The sequence below is a fragment of the Hypanus sabinus genome, chromosome 18, assembly GCF_030144855.1.
Source record: "Hypanus sabinus isolate sHypSab1 chromosome 18, sHypSab1.hap1, whole genome shotgun sequence".
Classification (NCBI taxonomy): Eukaryota; Metazoa; Chordata; class Chondrichthyes; order Myliobatiformes; family Dasyatidae; genus Hypanus; species Hypanus sabinus.
Genome location: NC_082723.1, coordinates 27,416,452 through 27,440,599, shown reverse-complemented (window position 1 = coordinate 27,440,599; position 24,148 = coordinate 27,416,452). Strand labels below are relative to the sequence as shown.

Below are 24,148 nucleotides of genomic sequence, written 5' to 3'. Positions count from 1 at the left end.
TTTCCACAGATGCTGCCTGGCCTGCTGAGTTCCTCCAGCATTTGTGTGTGTTGCTCGGATCAACCTCTACAGATTTTCTCTTGTTTGTGATAGATTCATAGCAGTGTGAGGAATAGAGGAATCTTGGGGTCCATGTCCGTTGATCGCTCAAAGTTGCCAAACAGGTTGATAGGGTTGTTAGGTTCAGAATCAGGTTTACTATCACTGGCATGTGTCAAGAAATTTGTTAACTTAGCAGCAGCAGTTCAATGCAGTACCTGACAATATAGAAAAAAGTTAATAAGTTGATTTAAGTAAATCAAAGTAAGTATTTATATGTATATTGAATTGATTAAATATAGTGCAAAGACAGAAATAAAACAAGTGAGGTAGTGTTCATGGCTTCAAAGTCCATTTAAGCAGTGGTCCCCAACCACCGGGCCGCGAGGAAATGATATGATATGCCGATATGAAACGATAGGAGTCAGCTGCACCTTTCCTCATTCCCTGTCATGCCCACCATTGAACTTGAATGCACATGAGGTCATCAGTCGCCTAAACGCAGTGATACCCTCGTGCCAGGGATCACTGTTTGGCCTCGGGTTAGCGGCTGCCCTGCGCGGACAGACAGGCGCCGCCTCTGATCCTGCTCACCACACCGAATGTTCATGGGGAACCCGGTGCTAAAACACTCGCAGACGACCTCATTCAGGCTCAGGGGTCCGTAAGTAGCAGAGCAGCTACCTCGCTCCAAACTTTTGTCAGCTGATAGATCCTACCTACCTACAAGGGGGGCGGGCGCGCATCCTGTCACACTCCTCGCTCGGTCGGTTGCTCTCTCCAGACTGTGACAGCCGCAGCCCCAGTACGGGGACCTTGTCCTCTCGCTAGTTTGTTGCAATGATTGTATATGTTCATATGAGGAAAATATGCGCTGTGTGTTTAATATCCAAACGTCACTTAAAATGTTATGATGCTATTGGCTGATAAGTGAGTTATAATTGACTTATCACTATATTCATGCAAGGAAAATATGTGCTGTGTGTTTAATATTAAATTTGTTAGATAAACCTTTTTAGAAACAAAATTGAGTGTATTAGCGACTTATAAGTGACTTATAGTCAACTTATCAGCTATATTCCGGTTGTGATTAACACCACCCCCCCCCCCCCCGTCCGCAAGAATATTGTCAATATTAAACCGGTCTGCGGTTCAAAAAAGGTTGGTGACCCCTGCCGTAGATAACAGCTTTCAGAATCAGGCTTAATATCACCAGCACTTGTCATGAAATGTGTTGTCTTTGCAGCAGTAGTACAGTGTATTACATGATAATAGAGAGAAAGCTTGAATTACAGTAAGTATGTATTACATGGTTAGATGAAATAAGTAGTGCAAACAGGGAAAGGGAGTAGTGAGGTAGTGTTCATGTTGCCAGCCAGTGGCGCAGGGGTGTCAGCACCCGCTTTCTGGTCCCGAGTTCAAACCGGTTGGTTCCTTGCACGCTTTCCATCCATGCTGGGTTGAGAGTCAAGTTAGCAACTTGGCCTTCTAAAAAGCAATCAAGTGCTACGGATACAGCAAAAATGCTGCCTGATGCACCATAAGGTGTGAAAAGGAACAACTAGTGTTCATGGGTTCAATGTCCATTCAGAAATCTGACAGCAGAGGGAAGAACCTACTCCTGAATCATTGAGTGTGTGGCCTTCGGGCTTCTGTACTTCCTCTTGATAGTAGTAATGAGAAGAGGGCACGCCCTGGGTGATGGGGGTCCTTAATGATAGATGAAACCTTTTGAGGCATCACTCCTGCACGCTAGGGAGGCTAGTGCCTGTGATGGAGCTGGCAGAGTTCGTAACTTTCCGCAGCTTCTTTTGATCTTGTGCAGTTAGCCAGCTCTCCCCCACCCCCATACCAGACGGTGATGCAGCCAGTTAGAATGCTCCCCACGGTATATCTGTGGAAATTCGCGAGTGCCTGGTGACATACCAAGTTTCTTTAAACTCGTATTGAAATGTAGCCACTGCCGTGCCTCCTTTGTAACTGCACCGATACGCTGGCCCACCATACATCCTCAGAGACGTTCTGTGTGAATAATATGTGAACGCCAATTAAATTCAGACTGTGATAAGAAACTGGGAATGCAAACGCTTGGCTGATAATTGTATTTTCTTTCCGATTTCACAGCTTCTGGTAATTCATTGGATTTTGATTCATCATACCACAGTTATGAATACATAACGACACCCTTAACATGGCAGCAGGCATCCAAATATTGTGAGCTGCGCTTTGGCCGTCTGCCTGACGTCAGTGATGCAGAAGGAAAGAGTGTTATTTTGGAATGGTTAGCTTCCCGAAGTGTTAAGCAGCCAATATGGTTGAACAGAGAACTGAATGAGGTGTTGGAAAAGAAGAAAAGCATCAAAGCTCACAGTAAGTAGAAGAGATTTCTATCAGCTTAAAATAAAATATCAATATTAGTTCTGATAAATGGATATTACCATTAACATTATTGTTTTTACTTTTTAAAGTGTGTTCCCAATGTCTGAATTTCTCTATTTGCCTGTTTTTTTATGGGGTCCATCAGACCATAAGACACAGGAGCAGAATTAGGCCACTCAGCCCATCCAGTCTGCTCTGCCATTCCATCATCATCATCATCATCATCATGTGCCATGACATACGACGTGGACGTTTGTGGTCTTTCCACGGCCGTGACTGATCTTGGCAAATTTTTCCGCAGGATTGGTTTGCCAGTGCTTTTTTCTGGGCTGAGTCTTTACAAGATGGGTGACCCCAGCCATGATCAATACCGCAGAGATTGTCTGCCTGGCGTCAGTGGTCGCATAACCAGGACTTGTGATGTGCACCAGCTGCTCATACAAACCTGCTCCCACGGCTTCACGTGACCCTGATCAGGTGATACACTTTCCCAAGAGTGACCTGCAGGCTAGTGGAGGGAGGGAGCACCTCACTCCTCCTTTGGTAGAGACATTTCTGAAGCAAAATTTAGTTGGGAAGACAAAAGATTGGAAAGCTTTTAAAAACCTACAGAGAGCAACTAGAAGAGTCATTAGGAGGCACAAGATGAAATATGAAAGCAAGCTAACAAACAATATCAAAGTGGATAGTAAAAGTAAAAAGGATAGTAAAAGAGATGAAAGGGGATATAGGGCCGCTAGAAAACAAGGACAGGGAAATAATAACAGGGGACAAGGAGATGGCAGATGAACTAAATATTTTGCATCAGTCTTCACTGTGGAAGACACCAGCAGTGTGACAGATGTTGAAGGGTGTGAGGGAAGAGAAGTGAGTGCAGTTACTATTACAAAGGAGAAGGTGCTCAAAGAGCTGAAAGACCTAAAGGTACATCAGTCACCCAGACCAGATGAACTGCACCCGAGGGTTCTGAAAGATGTAGTGGTAGAGATAGTGGAGGCATTAGTAATCATCTTTCAAAAAAAATCGTTGAACTCTGGCATAGTGCCAGAGGACTGGAAAATTAAAGTATCAACCCACTCTTTTAGAAAGGAGGAAGAGAGCAAAAAAGAAATTATAGACCAGTTAGCCTGACCTCAGTGGTTGGGAAGATGTTCGAGTCAATTGTTAAGGATGAGGTGATGGAGTAATTGGTGACACAGGACAAGATAGGACAAGATCAGCATTGTTTCCTTAAGGGAAAATCCTGCCTGATGAACCTGTTGGATTCTTTGAGGAGTCTATAAGTAGGATAGATAAAGAGGATGCAGTGGATATTATATATTTGGACTTTCAGAAGGCCTTTGACAAAGTACCACACATGAGGCTGCTGACCAAGTTAAGAGCCAATGGTGTTACAGGGAAGTTATTGCAATGGTTAGGGCATTGGCTGATTGGTAGGAAGCAGTGAGTGAGAGTGAAAGAATCCTTTTCTAGTTGGCTGCCAGTGACTAGTGGTGTTCCGCAGGGGTCAGTGTTGGGAATGCTTCTTTTTATGCTGTATATCAATGATTTAGATGATAGAATAGATGGGCTTTGTTACCAAGTTTGCAGAAGATATGAAGATTAGTGGTGGGGCAGGTAGTGTTGAGGAAACAGGGAGACTGCGGAAGGACTTAGACAGATTAGGAGAATGGGCAAGAAAGTTGCAAATGAAATGCAATGTTGGAAAATGCGTGATCATGCGCTTTGGTAGTAGAAGTAAATGTGCGGACTATTTTCTAAGTGGGGAGAAAATCCAAAAAATCTGAGACGCAAGAGGACTTGGGAGTCCTTGTGCTGAACACCCTAAAGGTTAACTTGCAGGTTGAGTCGGTGGTGAGGAAGCAAATGCAATGGCAGCATTCATTTCAAGATGTCTAGAATATAAGAGTAGGGATGTGATGCTGAGGCTCTATAAGGAACTGAGTATTGTGAACAATTTTAGGCTCCTCCTCTAGGAAAAGATGTGCTGACATTGGAGAGGGTTCAGAGGAGGCTCACAAGGGTGATTCCGGGAATGAAAGGGTTATCATGCGAGGAATGTTTGATAGCTCTGGGTCTGTACTCACTGGAATTCAGAAGGATGAGGGGGGATCTCATTGAAACCTTTCGAATTTTTAAAGGTCTAGACAGAGTAGATGTGGAAAGGATGTTTCCCGTGGTGGGTGAGTCTAGGACAAGAGGGCACAGTTTCAGGACAGAGGGGTGTCCATTTAAAACAGAGATACAGAGGAATTTCTTTAGCCAGAGGGTGGTGAATTTGTGGAATTTATTACCACAGGCAGCTGTGGAGGCCAGGTCGTTTGGTGTATTAAAGGCAGAGCTTGATAGGTCCTTGATTGGACATGGTATCAAAGGTTATGGGGAGAAGACAGGGAAGTGAGGCTGAGGAGGGGAGAAAAGGATCAGCTATGGTTGAATGTTGAAGCAGACTCGATGGGCCAAATGGCATAATTCTGCTCCTATGTCTTATGATCTTATGGACTTTATCTCCATTCTATACCCGTTCCATTATGGCTGATTTGTTTTCCCTCTCAACCCCATTCTCCTGCCTTCTCCCCATAATCTTTGACACTCTTACTAATCAAGGACCTATCGACCTCTGATTTAATCACCTCGAATGACTTGGTCTCTAGGGCCCTCTATGGCAATGAATTCTACAGATTCACCACCCACTGGCTAAAGAAATTCCTCCTCATCTCAGTTCTAAAGGGATGTCCCTCTATTCTGAGGCTGTGCCCTCTGGTCCTAGACTCCTCCACTATTTGAAACACCTTTCCGCATTCACTGTATCCTGACCTTTCGATATTCAGTAGGTTTCTACAGGAACCCTTATTATTGTTCTAAATTCCAGCCAGCACAGGCCCAGAACTCCTCCTACTTTAACCTTTTCATTCCTGGGATCATCCTCATGACCCTCCTCTGGACCCTCTCCAACACCAGCACATCCTTTCTTAGATATGGGGCCCAAAACTGCTCACAATACTCGAGATGTCTGACAAAACCTCAGCATTGCATCCTTGTTTTTATATTCTAGTCCTCTGAAAATTAATACTAACATTGCATTTGTCTTCCTCACCACCAACTTAACTTGCAAGTTAACCTTCAGGAAGTCCTACACGAGATCTCCTAAGACCCCTTGCACCTCTGATTTCTGAAGTTACTCCCCATTTAGAAAATAGTCTACACCTTTATTCCTCCTACCGAAGTGCATGACCACACACTTCCCAGCATTATATTCCATCTACTACTTCCTTGGCCATCATCCAATCTGTTCAAGTCCTTCTGCAGCCTCCCTGTTTCCTCAACTCTACCTGCCCCTCCACCTGCCTTTGTATCGTTCACCAACTTGACCACAAAGTCATCAATTCCATCATCCAGATTATTTACGTATAATGTGAAAAGCAGTGGCTCCAACACCCAACTTGCAAAAAAACACATTCTCAGCAAAAGGTTGTTTAATATCTTACTTGTAAGCCCTCTGTGATGACAGTTCTGAGGAGGCAAAATCTGCCATTTATTGTCATTGAGTCTTACAGCACTACAGCACAGAACCACCCTCTTCAACCCATCCAGTCCCTGCTTAACTATCTATCTAAATTTCTCTTGAACCTTGAAATTGAACCCACATCCATCGCTTTTGCTGACTGCTCGTTCCACACTGTCACCGCTCTCTGAGTGAAGAAGTTCCCCCTCAGGTTCCCCTTAAACATTTCACCTTTCACCCTTAACCCATGAACCCCAGTCCCACCCAACCTCAGCGGAAAAAAGCCTGCTTGCACTTACCCTATCTATACCCCTCATAATCTTGTATACCCCATATCAAACGTTCCATCATTCTGCTACGCTCCAGTGAATAAAGTCTTAACCTATTCAACCTTTCCCTGTAACTCAGTCCCAGCAACATCATTATAATTTTTTTTCTGCACTCTTTCAATCTTATTGATATTTTTTTCTGTATGTAGGTGACCAGAACTGCACACAATTCTCCAAGTTAGGCCTCACTAAAGTCCTATACATCTTCAACATAACATCCCAACTTGGGTACCCAGAAGTTACAGTTATGTTTGCTCTCCGAAGGGCCAATGTGTCAAAATAAATATGGTTAATTTAAATAAAAGAACCATTGCATGAAAATAATAGAATAGCAAGTTTTAGTTGCAATGAAAGTCTCTAAGTAGTTATTTTTTATTCTGTTAGTGTGTTGCAAATCACTTGATTTAATGGTAGGCAGACTGATTTACAAAATTTTGCAAGCACAGCAACATAAGAGAAACACTACAGTTTTAAATCCATGCATCACCCAGATAAAATAATAGATGCAGGGACGATTTTACACTTTAGTGTAAGTCAAGTCAACTATATTTGTGAAAATGTCATTACTCTACAATGTATCCTTGTAAATTTTCTCTGTTCTCTTTCAAGCTTATAGATATCTTTCCTCTCGGTAGGTGACTAGAACTGCACACAATTCTCCGAGCAACACACAAAAAATGCTGGGGGAGCCCAGCAGGCCAGGCAGCACCTATGGAAAGGAGTACAGTCGACATTTCAGACCAAAACTCTTCCTAGATGCTGCCTGGCCTGCTGGGTTCCTCCAGCAGTTTGCGTGTGTTGCTCGGCTTTCCAGCATCTGCAGATTTTCTCAAGTTTGAGACTCAATACAACAAAGAAGGCAACGCCAACAACTTCAAAGTAACATTCCAACTCCTGTACTCAGTTTTTTATTTAAGTTTATTTGAGATACAGCAGGGAACAGGCCTTTTTGGCCCCTCAAAATTTGCTGCCCAGCAACCCTTGATTTCAACCTAGCCTAATCGCAGGGCCATTTGCAACAGCTAATTGACCTTCTAACTGCTGCATCTTTGTAGTGTGGGAGGAAACCGGAGATAATCCATGCATTCCACAGGGAGGAGGTACAAACTCCTTACAGATGACGTCGGAATTGATGAACTCTGAGTTCTTTTGACCCGAGCTGTGACAGTGTTGCGCTAATCGTGGGAGTACATTGCAATGGATAGTGTGTAAATTCTAATGGGATTTGTTTTGCATATTTCTCTCAGGTGTCTCGGTGTTGATGTTCCCAAACAAAACGGATACCAAATATGCCAAACTTCTTGGCGTGCTGCCCTTGCTGTCAGCTATTACAGTCTGTGTAAACATTCAGTGCGATGACCAGGCAAATACCGTTGCTACCGTGTTCTCCTACGCTGTGCCGACATTCATGAATGAATTTCAGCTGAGAGCCCGCATTAATGACACTGGATTCATCCAGCTGGCGCTGATAGTACACGGGCACCACACTCCTTACCAGACGGTGTTAAAGAACGACGGACAGTGGCACCACATTTGCGTGACGTGGCGGACAGAGGAAGGCGCTTGGTCTTTCTATGCTGATGGGCACATTGTGAGCTCTGGACAGAGATACTACAGCTCTCAAGTTCTTGCTGGGAATGGGGTGTTTATTATTGGCCAGGATCAAGATTCACTGGGAGGTACCTTCAAACAAAGCGAGGCTTTCAGTGGCAACATCACGGGCCTGAATATCTGGTCAGGAGTCCTGGACAGGAGTCAGATCGCAGCCGCCAGTGGGTGTTCCCTCCCACACCAACGCCTCATCTACCAGTGGAGCCTGTCCGACTTGGAGATTGAACACACCGTGGAAATAAAGAAAGCTCTAGTGAGTTGTTCAGGTAAGCGAGCGGCTCGATGTTACCAATGTAGTCTTGAGGGAAAGTTCGATTGCAGAAAATGTTGCCAAGATGACGCCAAGCTGTGACCTCTATTGAGGCCATAGCTTAGTCTTAGCCGCCTTTAATTGTTTTCGGAAGTCCATTGGGATAACTTGGGGGACGTCTGGGGCCAGGTTAGGGTTTAGGGACAAGTGGGAAGGATGAACGGGTCTTGTTTTGCTTTTGTTTGTTGTGTTCTGTGTTGTTGTCCTGATCATTGTGGACATGCTATGTTGGTGCTGAAATGTGTGGTGACTCTTGCAGGCTGCAGGCCCCCCAGCGCACCCTCGACTGTGTTGGTTATTAACACAAACGACACTTTTCACTGTACATTTCAATATGCATGTAATAAATAAATCTGAATCTGTAAGTGTCATTTAAAAGCCTCAACCTCCTTCTCTGGCAGCTCATTCCACACACGTCTCATTCTTTGTGTTGCCCTTCCACTTCATGTTAAATCTTCCCCCCACCTGACTCTTACTTTAAACCCATGCCCCCTGGTGTTTGATTTCCCCAACTCTGGGGAAAAGACAGTTTGTATTCACCCTCCCTAAGCCAGTGGTCAGCCCAGCAGTTCCCTGAACTTTGAAAAAAAATCTGTAAGAATGAAGTGTTGCCACACCAGGTGGATGAAAGCAAAGCCAAAACTGCCCTTCCCTCTGTAAGTCTAGGCCAGGGCGAAAGTTCACAGATGTCCCAGCTGATTGACCCTGACCGCTGTTTCCCTGCAGTTACACTCAGGTCAGCGTAGTACCCCGGCAGTCAGCACAACACCTCACCGTGCCAGTGACTGGGCTTCACTTCCTTCTCCCTGTGGACGCACGGGTTTCCTCTGGGTGCTCCGGTTTCCTCCCACAGTCCAAAGGTGTACCGGGTAGAGTTAGTAAGTTGTGGGCATGCTAAGCTGGCTCCGGAACCACGGTGACCCTCAGCGCATCTTCGCACTGTGTTGGTCGTTGATGCAGACAGCTCATTTCTCTGCAGGTTTCGCACACAAAATGCTGGAGGAACTCAGCAGGTCAGGCAGCAGCTGTGGAAAGGAATAGACAGTCATATTTCAAGCCGAGATCCGGCAGTCCTGATCAGCAGCATCCATCATCAGAGATACCCACCACTCAGGCCATGCTCTCTTCTCACTGCTACCATCAGTTAGAAGGTACAAGAGCCCCAGAACTCACACCACCAGCTTCAAGAACAGTTCAACGATCAGGCTCCTGAACAAAAGGGGTTAGCTACACTCACTTGCTCATCCCTTGAGATGTTCCCACAACCAATGATCTTACTTTAAGAATTCTTTATCTCATTATCTCATGTTCTCATTATTTATTGCTATTTATTTATATTTGCATTTGCACAGCTTGATGTCTCCTGCACTCTGGTTGATCTTTCATTGATCCTGTTATAGATAGATAGATAGATACTTTATTCATCCCCAAGGGGAAATTCAACATTTTTCCAGTGTCCCATACACTTATTATAGCAAAACTAATTACATACAGTATTTAACTCAGCATAAATATGATATGTATCTAAAATCACCCTCCCAAAAAGCATTAATAAATAGCTTTTAAAAAGTTCTTAAGTAGTTTACTAAAGTGCATTGAGTGGTAACTTAAGCTTAGTCCTAACCCCGGCACTTAACATGTCTTGCCCCTGGTGGTTGAATTGTAGAGCCAAATGGCGTTGGGGAGTAATGTTCTCTTCATCCTGTCTGAGGAGCATTGCATTGACAGCAACCTGCCGCTGAAGCTGCTTCTCTGTCTCTGGATGGTGCTGTGCAGAGGATGTTCAGGGTTTTCCATGATTGACCGTAGCCTACTCAGCGCCCTCCGCTCTGCCACCGATGTCATACTCTCCAGTTCTGTGCCCATGACAGAGCCCGCCTTCCTCACCAGCTTATTAAGACGTGAGGCATCCCTCTTCTTAATGCTGCCTCCCCAGCACGCCACCACAAAGAAGAGGGCGCTCTCCACAACTGACCGATAGAACATCTTCAGCATCTCACTACAAACATTGAAAGAAGCCAGCCTTCTGAGGAAGTACAGTCGACTCTGTGCTTTCCTGCACAGGGCATCTGTGTTGGCAGTCCAGTCTAGCTTCTCGTCTAACTGCACTCCCAGATACTTGTAGGTCTTAACCTGCTCCACACATTCTCCATTAATGATCACTGGCTCCATATGAGGCCTAGGTCTCCTAAATAGTTGCTATTTTATAGATTTGCTGTATACCCGCAGGAAAATCTCAGGGTTACAGATGGTGACTTATATATGTAGTTTGATAATAAATTTATTTTACTTTTTTGTACTAAACTTTGTAAACATCTTGCAGTACAGTAAAATAAAGATTGAGACACACATGACTAAAGTTAGAAACTGAAATATTACAAGCAAGTTGTAAAAATGAAAGATACAATATTACAACCCATGAATTCTGAAATAATGATCCAGGGGATTTAGAGTCCACATGCATAGGATTAGATTTTACTGACAGAGAGAATGTTCACAGTAAAAATGGTTTGGCATGTCAAAGGTTACAGGGAGAAGGCAGGAAAATAGAGTTGAGAGGGATAGTAAATTCGACATGATGGAATGGCAGAGCAGACTCGATGGGCCAAATAGCCTAATTTTGCTCCTATGTCTTCTGGTCATATGATACACCACATACAAAACTACGCTACATTTCATTCAGAAGCAGAGACAACTTCAGATTTTGTTTTAACAGTCTAGATTTAAAAACTGGAATGTCTCATTGACTCTCTGGTTTTGTTCAAAGGGGTTGTATAGCAGAGGACCCCAGGGAACAATATGCAGGGCCTGGCTACAGGAATTGGATTCCTGTCTTTACTACCCATGTCTGCTGTAGAGGTGGTGATCAAATTTCCTCCAATACAGCCTCATTCAGCGATCTCCTCAGGGTTACACTGATCACAACTGCAGACTTTTACATCGGGGTACAAAGGGGTCCAGAGCAAAAGTGATCAGATTCAAGAAACTTATTCCCAACTAAATTGAATTAATCTTCCAATATATCACATTAATTTCAAAGCTCAAAGTAAATTTATTATCCAAGCACATACAGTATATGTCACTATATACAACTCTGAGATTCGTTTTCTTAAGGGCATATTTAATAAATCTATAGATTAATAATCATAACAGAATCAATGAAAGACTGCCAACTGGGGTCTTCAACCAGACTGCAGAAGACAACAAACAGTACAAATAGAAAAAAATAATGTTAATAATAAGTAAATAAGGATGACGCGAAGAGTAAGTGGTTTCAGGGACGAACTGGAAAAGTTGCCTGGGTCTCCAAAAGCCGCTGGCACTGGAGACTGAAACATCGAGACAGCAGGTGGTGTGCGCTGTTGTTTGAGAAGGCCTCTGTATTCGAGCAAACTCCCTCTCTCTCTCTCATTCTGATGGAGAGTGAGAGCCTGGTGGTCCTTAAGTTGGGGTGGGGGGGGGGGGAGGCTCAGAAAAGTGACAAGAAAGATTGTAAACTGGAACAGTGAGTTGCTGGTCCCCACTTTTGTTGTTGCAGGGGGGCCTCTCTCTCCCCTTAGTGGGGGCAGGGGGAGAGAGCCTTTCTGAGACACCAACGTGCTGGGGTATGGACTGCAGTTTTTGATGGACTCTAAATCAAGGTCTCTTTGGGGGGGCTTTTGCTATTACTCGCAAGGTGGGGGTTGTTGGTGCTTCTGCTGGCACAAGTGGGGGAGGGAGAAGGGGCTTTGGGGTTCTAATGTTTCTATCAACCATTCTACGGGGTTTCTTGTTCTGTGGATGTCTGTGAAGAGTCAGAATTTGTGGTTGTATAAAGTATAGATTCCCTGATGTTAAATTAAATCATTTGAACCACTTGAACCATAAACAATAAATATCAAGAACATGCGATGAAGGTTCCTTGAATGTGAGTCCATTGGTTGTGGGAACCTTTCAATGATGGTGTGGTGAACTACATATACCTGTCTGGACACTCCCCCTGCTGACTGCTCCTGGGGCTCCTCCCACAGACCCCGGTATAAATACGATCGAGGTCTGAGCCCGGCCTCTCAGTCTCCAGGATGTAGTATGGTGGTCATTCACTGCTTGTTCCTTCTTCCAGTCAATAAAAGCCAATATCTTGCCTTACATCTCAGAGTGAGTTATTGATGGTGCATCAGATGGGCCAAGTGAAGTTGAATGGAGTTGTTTCCTTTGTTCAAGAACATGATGATTGCGAGGTGATAACTGCTCCTGAACCTGGAGGTGTGAGACCTGAGGCCCCTGTACCTTCTTCCTGATGGCAGCAGTGAGAACTGAGCATGGCCTGGGTGGTAGGGGTCCCTGATAATGGATGCCTGTGACAGTGTTTCATGTATATGTGTTCAATGGTGGAAAGGGCTTTACCTGTGAGTACTGTGCCATAACCACTTTTTTTTTGGATTTTCCATTAAAAGGTGTTGGTGTTTCCATACCAGGCTGTGATGCAGCCAGCCAATATACTCTCCACTACACAGCTATAGAAGTTTGTCAAAGTTTTAGATGTCATGTCAGATCTCCACAAGCTCCTAAGGGAGTAGAGGCATGGCCGTGCTTTCTTCATCATTGCCCTTGTGCTAGGCCCAGGACAGATTCTCCAAAATAATAACACCTGAGTATCTAAAGTTGCAGACCCTCTCCACCTCTGTAATCAGCTCCTTGCTCTTACTGATAGTTGGTAAGAGGTTGTTATGACACCACTCAGCGAGATTTTCAATCTCCCTCCTATATGCTGATTCATTCTTCTTGCCAGCTAGGTTATTGAGAGTCCAAAGCCTGGGGCCTGTGATTCAGAGAAATGACAACACAGAAATTTAATTAGACAAATCTGGAATTAAGATTAGTGTAAGTAACTGTATTACTGTCGGAATTTATCTGATTCACATGGGTCCCACAGAGGAGGACATCTACTGTCCTCATCCTGTCTGGCCTACGTGATCTCAAGAACCAGTAATCTGGTTGACACTTAACCGAAACGTTTCTACAGGTGCACCATGGACAGCATTCTGGTGGGTTGCATCACCATCTAGTTTGGAGGGGCCACTGGTCAAGATCAGAAAAGGCTGCAGAGGGTTATAAACTCAGCCAGCCCCATCATGTGCACTAGCCTCCCAACCATCGAGGACATCTTCAAAAGTGAATGCCTCAAGAAAGCAGCTTCCATCTTGAAGGACCCTCACTACGCAGGACCTGCCCTCATCTCATTACTACCATCAGGGAGAAGGTACAGGAGCCTCAAGACCGGCACTCTGTGTTTTAGGAACAGCTGGAATGGCTAACACGAGAGGGCACAGTTTTAAGGTGCTGGGGAGTAGGTACAGAGGAGATGTCAGGGGTGAGTTTTATTTATGCAGAGAGTAATGGGTGCGTGGAACGGGCTGCCAGCGATGGTGGTGGAGGCAGATACGATAGGGCCTTTTAAGAGACTCATGGACGGGTACATGGAGCTTAGAAAAATAGAGGGCTGGGGTTCTGGTGACAGTGGTGGCAAAGACTCGAATTGAGAAGGTGGAAGATCGCGTACAAAACGTGGAACGGATACTGAGCAAGACAATAAAAATAATACATCACCAAGAAGGTAAATTGCTTGACCTGGAGGGAAGATCACGGCGGAAAAATATCAGAATCTACAACGTTCCCGAAGGAGCGGAGGGCTCATCTCTGACAGAGTTTGTTGGAAAGTTACTGCGGGACGCGCTGGAACTTCCCCCGGCTATGGAGCTGGAAGTCGAAGGAGCCCACCGTGTGTTAGTCCCAAAACCGACCCAGGATAGAAAGCCACGCTCAATAATAATAAAATTCCTTCGGTACAGCACCAAAGCGGAGATTCTACGAGGGAGCTGGGGTAAGAAGAGAGTGTTTTTTGAGATAAATTAATATATTTCGACCAAGATTACCCCCCCATGGTCCTCCAGAAACGCAAAGAGTACTCTGAAGTAAAGCGAGTACTAAAGCAAAACAAGATTAGATTTCAAACTCCGTACCCTGCTAAACTTCGAGTGTTTTATGACAACGGGACGCGGTTGTACCAGACAGTGGAAGAGGGTTGCCGTCAGGGTGACCAAAACTAGAGAAAGCCTGACTGAGGAATTATCCCTCTCCGCTTGGGAAATAGTGCAAAAAACGAGAAGGCAGGAGACGGGAGGAAGCTGAGAGAAATATATCAGAAAGAGACTGGGAGTTTCCTAAAGACAGTCCTCACCCCCTTCAGAAGAGCCATAAGGTTTGGTTAACTTGTTGAAAAAATGTTGAGAAGCTAAACGGAAGCAAAAGTACACGGTGATATACCTATCTCAAGAAATACTTACTATAATGTGAATTTTATATTACTTAGTTGTTATTCTTTATTCGGTCACTTACTCCTTTTTCCCCACCAAAATGAGAATATATATATAGTATGTAATATATATATATATACTTGTGAGTGTGTGCATATATATAGGAGGAGTACACAAGGAAATCTTTTCTGTGTAGTGGATTTGTTCACTGACTTTTATGAATACTGCAATGGGGGCCCTCAACTCACAAGTAGGAGGGGCTATCTCCACAGCTAGACATTTCCTCTAGCTCAGCGGAGGGTCATCTACTAGAGACCTCAGCCTTGGAAGCACACGTTTGTTGCCATTTTTATTATTATTTGCGTTTCTTGGTTCTTATTTATTCAGGGAGTAGATCGATTAAGTTTTATTCTAATTTCAATGGTACATTGACAGATAAATACAGATGACTGAGGACAAGGTAAAATTCATTTCTTTTAATGTCAATGGGCTATTAAATCCAATCAAACGTAAGAGAATTTTATCCAATTTGGAACAATTTGATTCATGCTGGGAAAAATGGTTTAACTACATAGTGTCTCATAGGCCTGATATTATTCTCACAAATCAATGAATCTGTTGTAAAAAAAAGATCACTCCCTACTTGTACATAGTTCTTTCCTTTTGCTTGTTTTTTCTTTCCACTCTTTTCTATAAGTGTGTACCTCAGATAAATACTTTGTGGAGATTTGTGATACATATGATTATATGATATATATGCACAATGTCTGAAATACATCTTATGGAAATGTTTGTTTGATGATGAACTTCAATAAAAAAAAATTACAAAAAAAAAAGAAAAATAGAGGACTAGGTAATTTCTAAAGAAAGTACATGTTTGGCCCAGCATTGTGGGCCAAAGGGCCTGTATTGTGCTGTAGTTTTTCTATGTTTCTATGTAGCTTCTTTCCTTCCACCATCAGACTTCTGAATAGTCCATGATCCCATGAATACTACCTTATGATTTTGCCCTGTTTTATTTACTATAGTGCAAATAATTATCTGCACTACTTTATGGTGTTTTTTGTGTATTGCATGTACTTCTGCCACAAAACAACATATTTCATAACCTACTGCAGGTCGGTGATAATAAACCTGATTCTGATCCACCTGCTTAATCAATGGGCAACAAAATTACAGCGTTGCACTTAAACTCACATCAGATTAACAGAAAGATTGTCATCATATCGGTGTCATTTGCTGACAATTGTGTTGTTTTATTGCAGTCACCAGTGCTAGCCCAGCAGAATGTCAGAGCTTTGATGCTGTCTCTGGAGCTGGAAGAAAGCACGACTGTGAGATTCCTCTCCCTTTCCTCTGTCAGTTCAACAAAGGTCGGTTCAATGAAATACATTTAAAAATCTCACAGCCGTTAGATCTGTACAAACCATTGTCCAATCGAGAATCTCTTTCATTATAGATATATATCGGAAATTGAAGAAGTTTGAGTCAGAGCCAACAAGCTTATTCAAGACTAAATTGAATAACTTTTTCAATGTCACCGTAAGTTCTTTTTCATTTTTATGGCCAAGTTTGTCAGATATTTAAGCAGTTTTTCTTATCCCAAGATATATTGTGGTGGAGCAGTAGAGTAGTAGTTGTGTAACACTATTTTGAAGTCAAAGTCAAAAGTCAATGTAAATTGATTATCAAAGTATCGTACATACAGATCACCATATACTAACCTGAGATTTCTTTCCTTGCAGGCATTTACAGAAACATAAAGAAATATAATAACATTTATGAAAAACTATACATAAACAGACTGACAAACAGCTGTTGTGTACACACACAATAGACTTGCTCACACTCACACTTACACACACACTCACACTCTCTCACACACACTCATGCTCACACACACATCCACACTCACACACTCACATGCTCTGACACACACACACACACACTCACACGCTCTGACACACACACACTCATGCTCACACACTCACCCCCACACTCACTCACACACTCACACACACACACACACATACACACTCAAACTCTCTCACACACACACACACACACTCACGCCCACACACTCTCACACACACACACTCACTCTCGCACACAAACACACACACTCACTCTCACACTCACACCCACACACACTCTCACACACCCACACACACACCCACACTCACACACACACACACACACACACGCACACTCATGCCCACACACTCTCTCTCTCTCTCACACACACACACACACGGTATACGTATAGGTACAGTGGATTCTGGTTAATTAGGCCAGTCACTTATTTGGGCTAACTCTTAAAGAACAAAAACTAATCAAGAAAATACCCAGGATTCCCTTTGTTTATTTGGGACACTATGCCACTTAATTGGGACAGGAGGCTGTTGCCTAACAGTTTCTAACCACTGTCAGTTGCATGTACTTGTGTGGCTGTCAGACGCCACACCGTGATCAGAGTGAACAGTTTTTAAGTAGCATCAGTTACACGTGTTTGAGTTCAAAAAGCAGTGATTTTGTCGCTGATAGTTGACGATAAATAAGTAGTAAGACAATTCAGAACTATTTTGGTCACTGCAGTTTCAAGCATTCAGGCTTGGAGATGCCAGAAATAGCCAGGAGCAAAAATGAAACAATTTCACTACTTCAACAAGCTAGGAACTGTGAAGAATTTGAAGATATTGACAATCATCTTGCAAATTGCAATGAAAATAAAGATATGGAGGATGCATTGGTCATGTGAACTTATGTGACTATTAGAAACTACATCCTGCTTAATGTCAGCTGCATATTCTTTGGTTATGTTATTCATTTGGTTTGACTGACTCTAAATTAAAAAAGCTATGATTTTTGACACTGCTTTATGCAGGAAGGCAATGATGGCAGCTCATTATCTGCACAAGGTGTCTGTACTGATTTGTTAATTTAGTCAATCAAGAGAACACCACAGTGTACACCGGATGAATTCCTCTGTCGATAACTATTAGGAACCAATACACAGTTTTATAGTACTGTAGTAGCATTGGAAATGTTCTGATTTGTTCCGTATTTCATTTAAAAACATAATTTGTTGCTCAGTTAAATGACAGTTTGTCTCTTTTATACCTTTTAAACTATTTTGATGAAAGTTTGGCTAATTGGGAAGCCACTTGACAGGGCCAAAATTTACTGATCCCCTTTAACCGGAATCCACTTCATGCTCATTTTCTTGCAGGCATTTATGGAAAAATAAAGCAATACAATAAAAATTATGAAAATCTGCATAAACAAAGACTGACAAATAACCAAAGTGCAAAAGAAAACAAACTGTGTAAATAACTTTGTTAGATGAGAAATTGTACCAATGGTTATAAATATGTATTTTTCTGTATAAGGTGTTTGTATGCTCTCCCTGTGACTGCACGGATTTCCTCAAGGTGCTCCGGTTTCCTCCCACATTCCAAACACGTAAGCTTTAGGGTGAGTGAGTTGTGGGCATGGTATGTTGGTGCCAGAAGCATGGCGACGCTTGCGGGGTGCCAGCACAACTGGCGCATTTCGCACATATGTATCAACGTACCTGTGACAAATGAAGCTAATCTGTATCTTTACAATAGATCAATGCATGTCACCACGATAACGTAGCAGTTAGCAGGACGCTATTTTGGCTTGGGGTGTTCTGGAGTCAATTTTGGCACCGTCTGTAAGGAGTGTATATGTCCTCTCTATGAATGCGTAGGTTTTTTCCCAATGCTCTGGTTTCCTCCCAAATCCAAAGATGTACCTGTTAGTATTTTAATGGTTATTGTGAATTACCCTGTGATTAGTATAGTAGTAGTCTCTCGAAGTCCGAGGAAGACGAATGTGTTGCGTAGTCAACGTCTTAAGACGAAGATGCACAACACAAGGACCTGTGCGTGAAAGATATTATAGTGAAAAAGCCTCAGCATGGAGACAGTCCCACTCTCTCGGCCTCGGAGGTCAGGACCCACTGGCATGAAGATGGTTACACGTGGTGGCCTCTTTGGCTGCAGGAGTTGTCAGACAGTAGATTGATGAAGACCTCCCTACTGACCGCCTACGGGACTCCGGCTCCGGACTTCTTCTCAGGGTTTACCCCCATAGCCTTTCCCATGATTGGGCGTGGCCGCAAGGCAGCAAAGGTTTTAAAATCAGAGTTTTCCTTCTCCTAGGTGGGCAGTCGACCAGGACTAATGAGCCCCTCCTGCCCGAAACCCTGTGATTAGGCTGGGGTTAAATTGGTGGGTTGCTGGGCGGTGTGGCTCGTTGGGCTGGACGGGCCTGTTCTGCGCTGTATCTCTAAATAATAAAATATAAAGTTCCTATTGAGAATATAACTGCTGGACTGACTGACTCGGTGGGGGTAAACACCCCAGATTCTGCAGATGCTGTTTCCAACTCTGAGAGAGGCATTTGACGATTCCTTGTTGACATCTAGTCTGCTCATGGTGGGGATGTCTTCCATGGAGGCCATGACTTTTTCTTCTGTAGTGATAATTTCTTCATTTTTGTGGGTTCTGCTTTCACTTACTTATCAGAATTGCACACGTTCACGTTGAGCGATGAATCCTGTTCTCACTAATGAAAATATATCCTTAGAAGTTTTATCTGACTGTTGTGTAAATCTTGTTATCTCTGTTATTCCTCTTCCTCTTTCTGTCAATTTTGTTATTGTGAATTGTGAGTTAATCTAAGCACATTTCAGTGTACATAGTGTTCTCTAAAATTTGTCATTTCAGTTCTTACTTCCAGATCAGTTTCAGACCAAGTTATTATGTCAAACACACAGCAGAAGTATTTATTGCCTTTGTCGCATTTTTACATTTCAGCTCTGTTCGGCCGATCTTGAGCCTTCAGGTAAATTCTGTTGAAGGAGTTCCCTTTATTGCACTCTGATCTATTATTATTATTTACACAGTTTGTCTTCTTTTTCACATTGCTTGTTTGTTAGTCTTGTATAGTTTTTCATTGATACAATTGTATTTTTTTCTACTGTGAATGCCTGCAAGAAAATGAACCTCAAGATAGTATATGGAGGCATACACCAGTGGCCACTTTATTAGGTACCTCCTGTGCCTCATTGAGAAGAGGAGACGGCCTAGGTGATTGGGGAGGGGGTGGTTCTTAATGATTAATGCCACCTTTTTGAGGCTTCGCCTTTTGAAGATGCTGGCGAGGTGAGTGCCCATGATGGAGCTGCCAGAGTTTACAACTTTCTGCAGCTTTTTCCAGTCCTGTGCAGTGCTCCCTCCACACCAGACGGTGATGGAACCAGTTAGAATGCTCTCCACAGTACACCTGTAGAAATTTGCAAGGGTTGTCGGTGACAAAACAGTTCTTGTGAAATTTCAAATGAAATATAGCCACTGTCATTCCTTTTCTTGTAATTGCATCAGATTAAGCCCAGGATAGATCCTCAGAGATGTTGACACCCAGGAACTTGAATCCGCTCAGCCTTTCCACAGCGGATTCCCAGAATAAGACTGGGATGTGTTCCCTCAACCTCTCCTTCCTGAAGTCCACAATCAGTTCCTTGGCCTTACTGATGCTGAGTGCAAGGTTGTTGCTGTGACACTAATCAACCAGCTGGTTTATTTCACTCCTGTGCGCCTTCTCCTCACCATATGAAACTCTGCCAGCAATGGTAGTACCATTGGCAAATTTATAGGCGGCACTTGAGCTGTGCCTAGCCGCACAATCATGGGAGTGGAATGATAAGAGCAGTGGGCTAAGCACGTGTCCTTGGGGGTGCACTAGCGAGGAGGAGATGTTATTCCCAGTCCGCACAGACCGTGGTCTCCCATTGAGGAAGTCAAGGATCCGTTTGCAGAGGGAGCTAGAAATGAGATGAATGCATTTACTGTAAGCGCTGTTAACACACTCTCTCCCTGCATAGGTTACTGATTACGTGTCACTGAGCGGCGTCAAGCTTGTGCGCAATGTTTCTGAAGCGGCCGTGGTGATGAAGGCTGTGCAACACGTCCTGAGTACGGAGAACACCACTTTGCCAGCGGTTGACCTGCTAAATGTCGTCAGCTTGTTGCAAAACGTTGCCGGCATGGAGGTGGGGACAAGTGATGCCAGAGATGTTCTGGAAGACATCAGCCAAAGCTTCCTAGACGTGGCTGGTGAGGTTCTTGATCAGAGCAATGCGGAAAGCTGGAGCAAAATCGGTGAGGTAAAGAACGACTTCATCGAAAGCCAATGGTCAGAGTTAAGGACTGAGAAAGGATATTCTGAGATACAGCACACTTCTAACAGATAATCAGGCAGACTGATGTATGACTTGGGTGCTTCCAGTTATAAAGTTTTTAACTGGACCAGATTGTCATTAGTGTCCTTTACAGAATAGTATTTGGAAATAATTCAAACTCAGATCTATTTATTACATTGAAAAATATAGTGAAATGCATCGTTTGCATTCACAACCAACACAACCAAAGATGCGCCCGAGGCAAGTGACGCCACACAATCCAGCACCAATGTAGCAAGCCCACAATGTTTGGCAGAACAGCACAGAACATACCAAACGACAACAGCAAAACAAGGCTCATTTCCCCATCCCGCGTTCAGCCTTCTATCTGGAGGACTGGCCAACTTTGGCCGGCAGGCTCCACTGCGCTTGTGGATTTGCAGGGAAATTCTGAAGGTACTTATCAATCAGATGAATGTTTTTATTCTTCTCACAATGGTGAAACTGCATTAAGTTTCCCTTTGGATTGACCCAGTATATAAGAGCGTTAAACACAGGAGAAGGCTATTTGGCTCCACAAGTTTCCTCCATCACTTACTGTGATCCGTTACCTCAATCCTCCTCTCCCTTTCATTCAATTTCCTTTATCTTCAGAACTCTACCAATGGCAGACTTAAATGTATTTGATGTCTGAGCATCCATTGCCCTTTGGTGAAGTGAAATCCATAAATACAGAACCCTTTGGAAAAAATAAATCTATCATCACCCCAGTGTTAAATAGCTGAACACTCTTCTGAGACTGTCCCCTAATCCTAGACTTTCCAGCCCGGAGAATACTCACCCAAAATGGGGCACTACGGTAGTGTAGTGGTTACAGCAGCACTATTACAGCTCGGGGCGTCAGAGTTCAGAGTTCGATCCCAGCATCCTCTGTAAGGAGTTTGTACATCTCCCTGTGAATGCGTGGGTTTCCTCCGGGTGCTCCGGTTTGCCCCCACTGTCCAAAGGCATACCAGTTAATAGGTCATTGTAGATTGTCCTGTTGGTTAGACAAGGGTTGAATAAGTGAGCTGCTGGGCGGAGTGGCTTGTTGGGCTGGAAGAGTCTGTTCCACACTGTATCTCTAAATAAACAAATAAACCCTACAGTTACGCTCACTCACAATCGTGTAAGTTTCATGAGATTGCCTCTCTACACGGGGCGATTGATATGTTCGTGGCCTAAGGTAGAAAGAACCAATTTTAGAAAACATTTATTTTTCAACATAGTCCCCTCCCACATTTACACACTTAGTCCAGCGGTCGTGGAGCGTACGGATCTTGGACCTCCAGAAAGTGTCCACAGCAGGGGTGATTGATAAGTTCATGGCCTAAGGTGGAAGGAGATGAGTTATTAACTTCAAACTTTCTGCATAATCACTCAAAGAGTTGACCTGCATGTGCATGTAACGAGAGCTGTATAACTCATCTCCCTCTACCTTATATCAATCACCCCTCGTATCTTCTAACCTCCGGTGATTGTAGACCCATCCTACCTATCCAAGCAATCTGCTCACAGAAGGTGGTGGTTATTTAAATTATTTTCTTTAATTCAGTATTTCTCTTTAAGTATTGGTTAATTGGTCTGAGCGCACTAACTAAATTAAAAGTAAGTAGATACTGGTAAATCTTACGGGGTGGCCCAATAACGTAGCACATAGCGTTATGCCTTACTGAGCCAGCGATTACAGACCAGGTATCAATTCCCACGTGCTGTCTGTGCGTTCTTCACGTGACTGTAAGGGATTTGTCCAGGTGCTCCAGTTTCCTCCTGCATTCCAGAAGTGTACAGTTAGGTTTAGAGAGCTGTGGGCACTCATTTGATTTGACGCGAATGACGCAGTTCACTGTGTTTCGCAATGTGACAAATAACGCTCAAAAAGATAAAGACATAAAGCTAATCTTTTATATCTTTATGCTTCCCAAGGGATAAGTGTTAGTTTTCCTAAAAAAGCAGCAAAATAACACTCGCAAAATGCTCACAATTGAAGGATCACATTATTTATTTATCTAAGTATCTATCCACCTGTCTATCTGTCTGTTACATATCTGTCAAAGTCTTTATTACTTATTTATTGAGGTACAGTTTGGAACAGACCCTCACGCCTCTAGCAATCCCTGATTTAATCTGAGCCTAATCACAGGGCACTTACATAAATTTCTAAAAGAATTTGGCCTCTTAGCAGCAGATTCAAAAGTGGAATTTGTAAAGAAATAAATTTTAGTGTTGTTTTTAAAACTCCTGCACAGCCTTTGCAAAGGTGCTTTGAAGTTTATTAATGCCTTGTGATTCCTGACCTTAGATTGTTCGGGGACCAATGACCGTGGTCTACGGCGTTGACAGAATGGTGGAAAATCTGAACAAGGTGTTGGCTGTTGGCCAGAAGGACATCGTCATTCGGAATAAAAACATCCGTACGTATTGCCTCAGGGCCACCTGGGGCAAAGTACTTAAACATCAGTCAGTCTTCTACCATCAGACACTTGGGCAGAATTTTCGCCCGTCTCATCAATATGGAGGTAGCATACTTGCGATTTTCTGGTGAAATTTAAGAAGTCCACCTTCAAGGAAATAAATCTCAGGGTTGTACATGGTGACATATACGTACTTTGATAATAAATTTACTTTGTACTTTGAGTCATAGCAACCGTTTCCAGGCAGCTTCACAGTTTAGTCTTTTAGAGTGGCATGTTGGTTAGCATTATCACTTCATTTATTCAGGGATACAGCATGGAACAGCCCTTTCCAACCCAGCAACCCACTAGTTCAATCCTAGCCTGATGGTGGGGCACTTTGCAAAGACCAGTCTCTGGTGGGAGGAAGCTGGAACACCTGGCAGAAGCCCACGTGTTCATGAGAAGGAACATACAAACTCCTCATAGTTCGAACTCCGAACTCGGACACCCTGCTATTGCTAACTGCTACGCTTTCGTGGCACCAGCGATCACTGCTCGGTGCGGTCTGTAAGAAATTTGAACGTTCTGTCTCTGACCACACAGGTCTCCTCTGCGTGCTCTGGTTCCGTCCCACATTGCAAAGAAGCGCGGTTAGGGTTAATGAGTTGTGGGCATGCTATGTTGGTGCCGGAAGCATGGAGACTCTTGCGGGTGGCTCCCAGCACATCCTCAGACTGATGTGGTCACTGACACTAAGTGACACATTTCACTGTATGTTTGGATGTTTCGATGTACAGAGAGAGCGCTATTATTCATTTGTTATGTATGACGTGGACGACCATGGTCTTTCCATGACCATGGCAAAGTTTTCCATAGAAGTGGTTTGTCATCGCCTTCTCCTGGGCAGTGTCTTTACAAAATGGGTGATCCCAGCCATTATCAATACATTCAGAGATTGTCTGCCTGGCATTAGTAGTTGCATAACCAGGACTTGTGATCTACACCAGCTGCTCGTACGACCATCCACCACCTGCTC

The 24,148-nt window shown here is 43.5% G+C and overlaps 1 protein-coding gene across 1 annotated transcript in view; it reads left to right on the top strand.

Moving 5' to 3' along the window:
- The window catches only part of adgrd2 (adhesion G protein-coupled receptor D2), a 240,705-nt gene that overhangs the window by 45,260 nt on the left and 171,297 nt on the right, over window positions 1-24,148 (top strand). Inside the window, exons 3-8 of the mRNA XM_059943735.1 lie at window positions 2,164-2,409; window positions 7,500-8,129; window positions 15,735-15,842; window positions 15,929-16,011; window positions 20,381-20,662; window positions 23,019-23,130. Coding sequence (XP_059799718.1) covers window positions 2,164-2,409; window positions 7,500-8,129; window positions 15,735-15,842; window positions 15,929-16,011; window positions 20,381-20,662; window positions 23,019-23,130 — 1,461 coding nt within the window. The remainder of the gene's footprint in view (window positions 1-2,163; window positions 2,410-7,499; window positions 8,130-15,734; window positions 15,843-15,928; window positions 16,012-20,380; window positions 20,663-23,018; window positions 23,131-24,148) is intronic.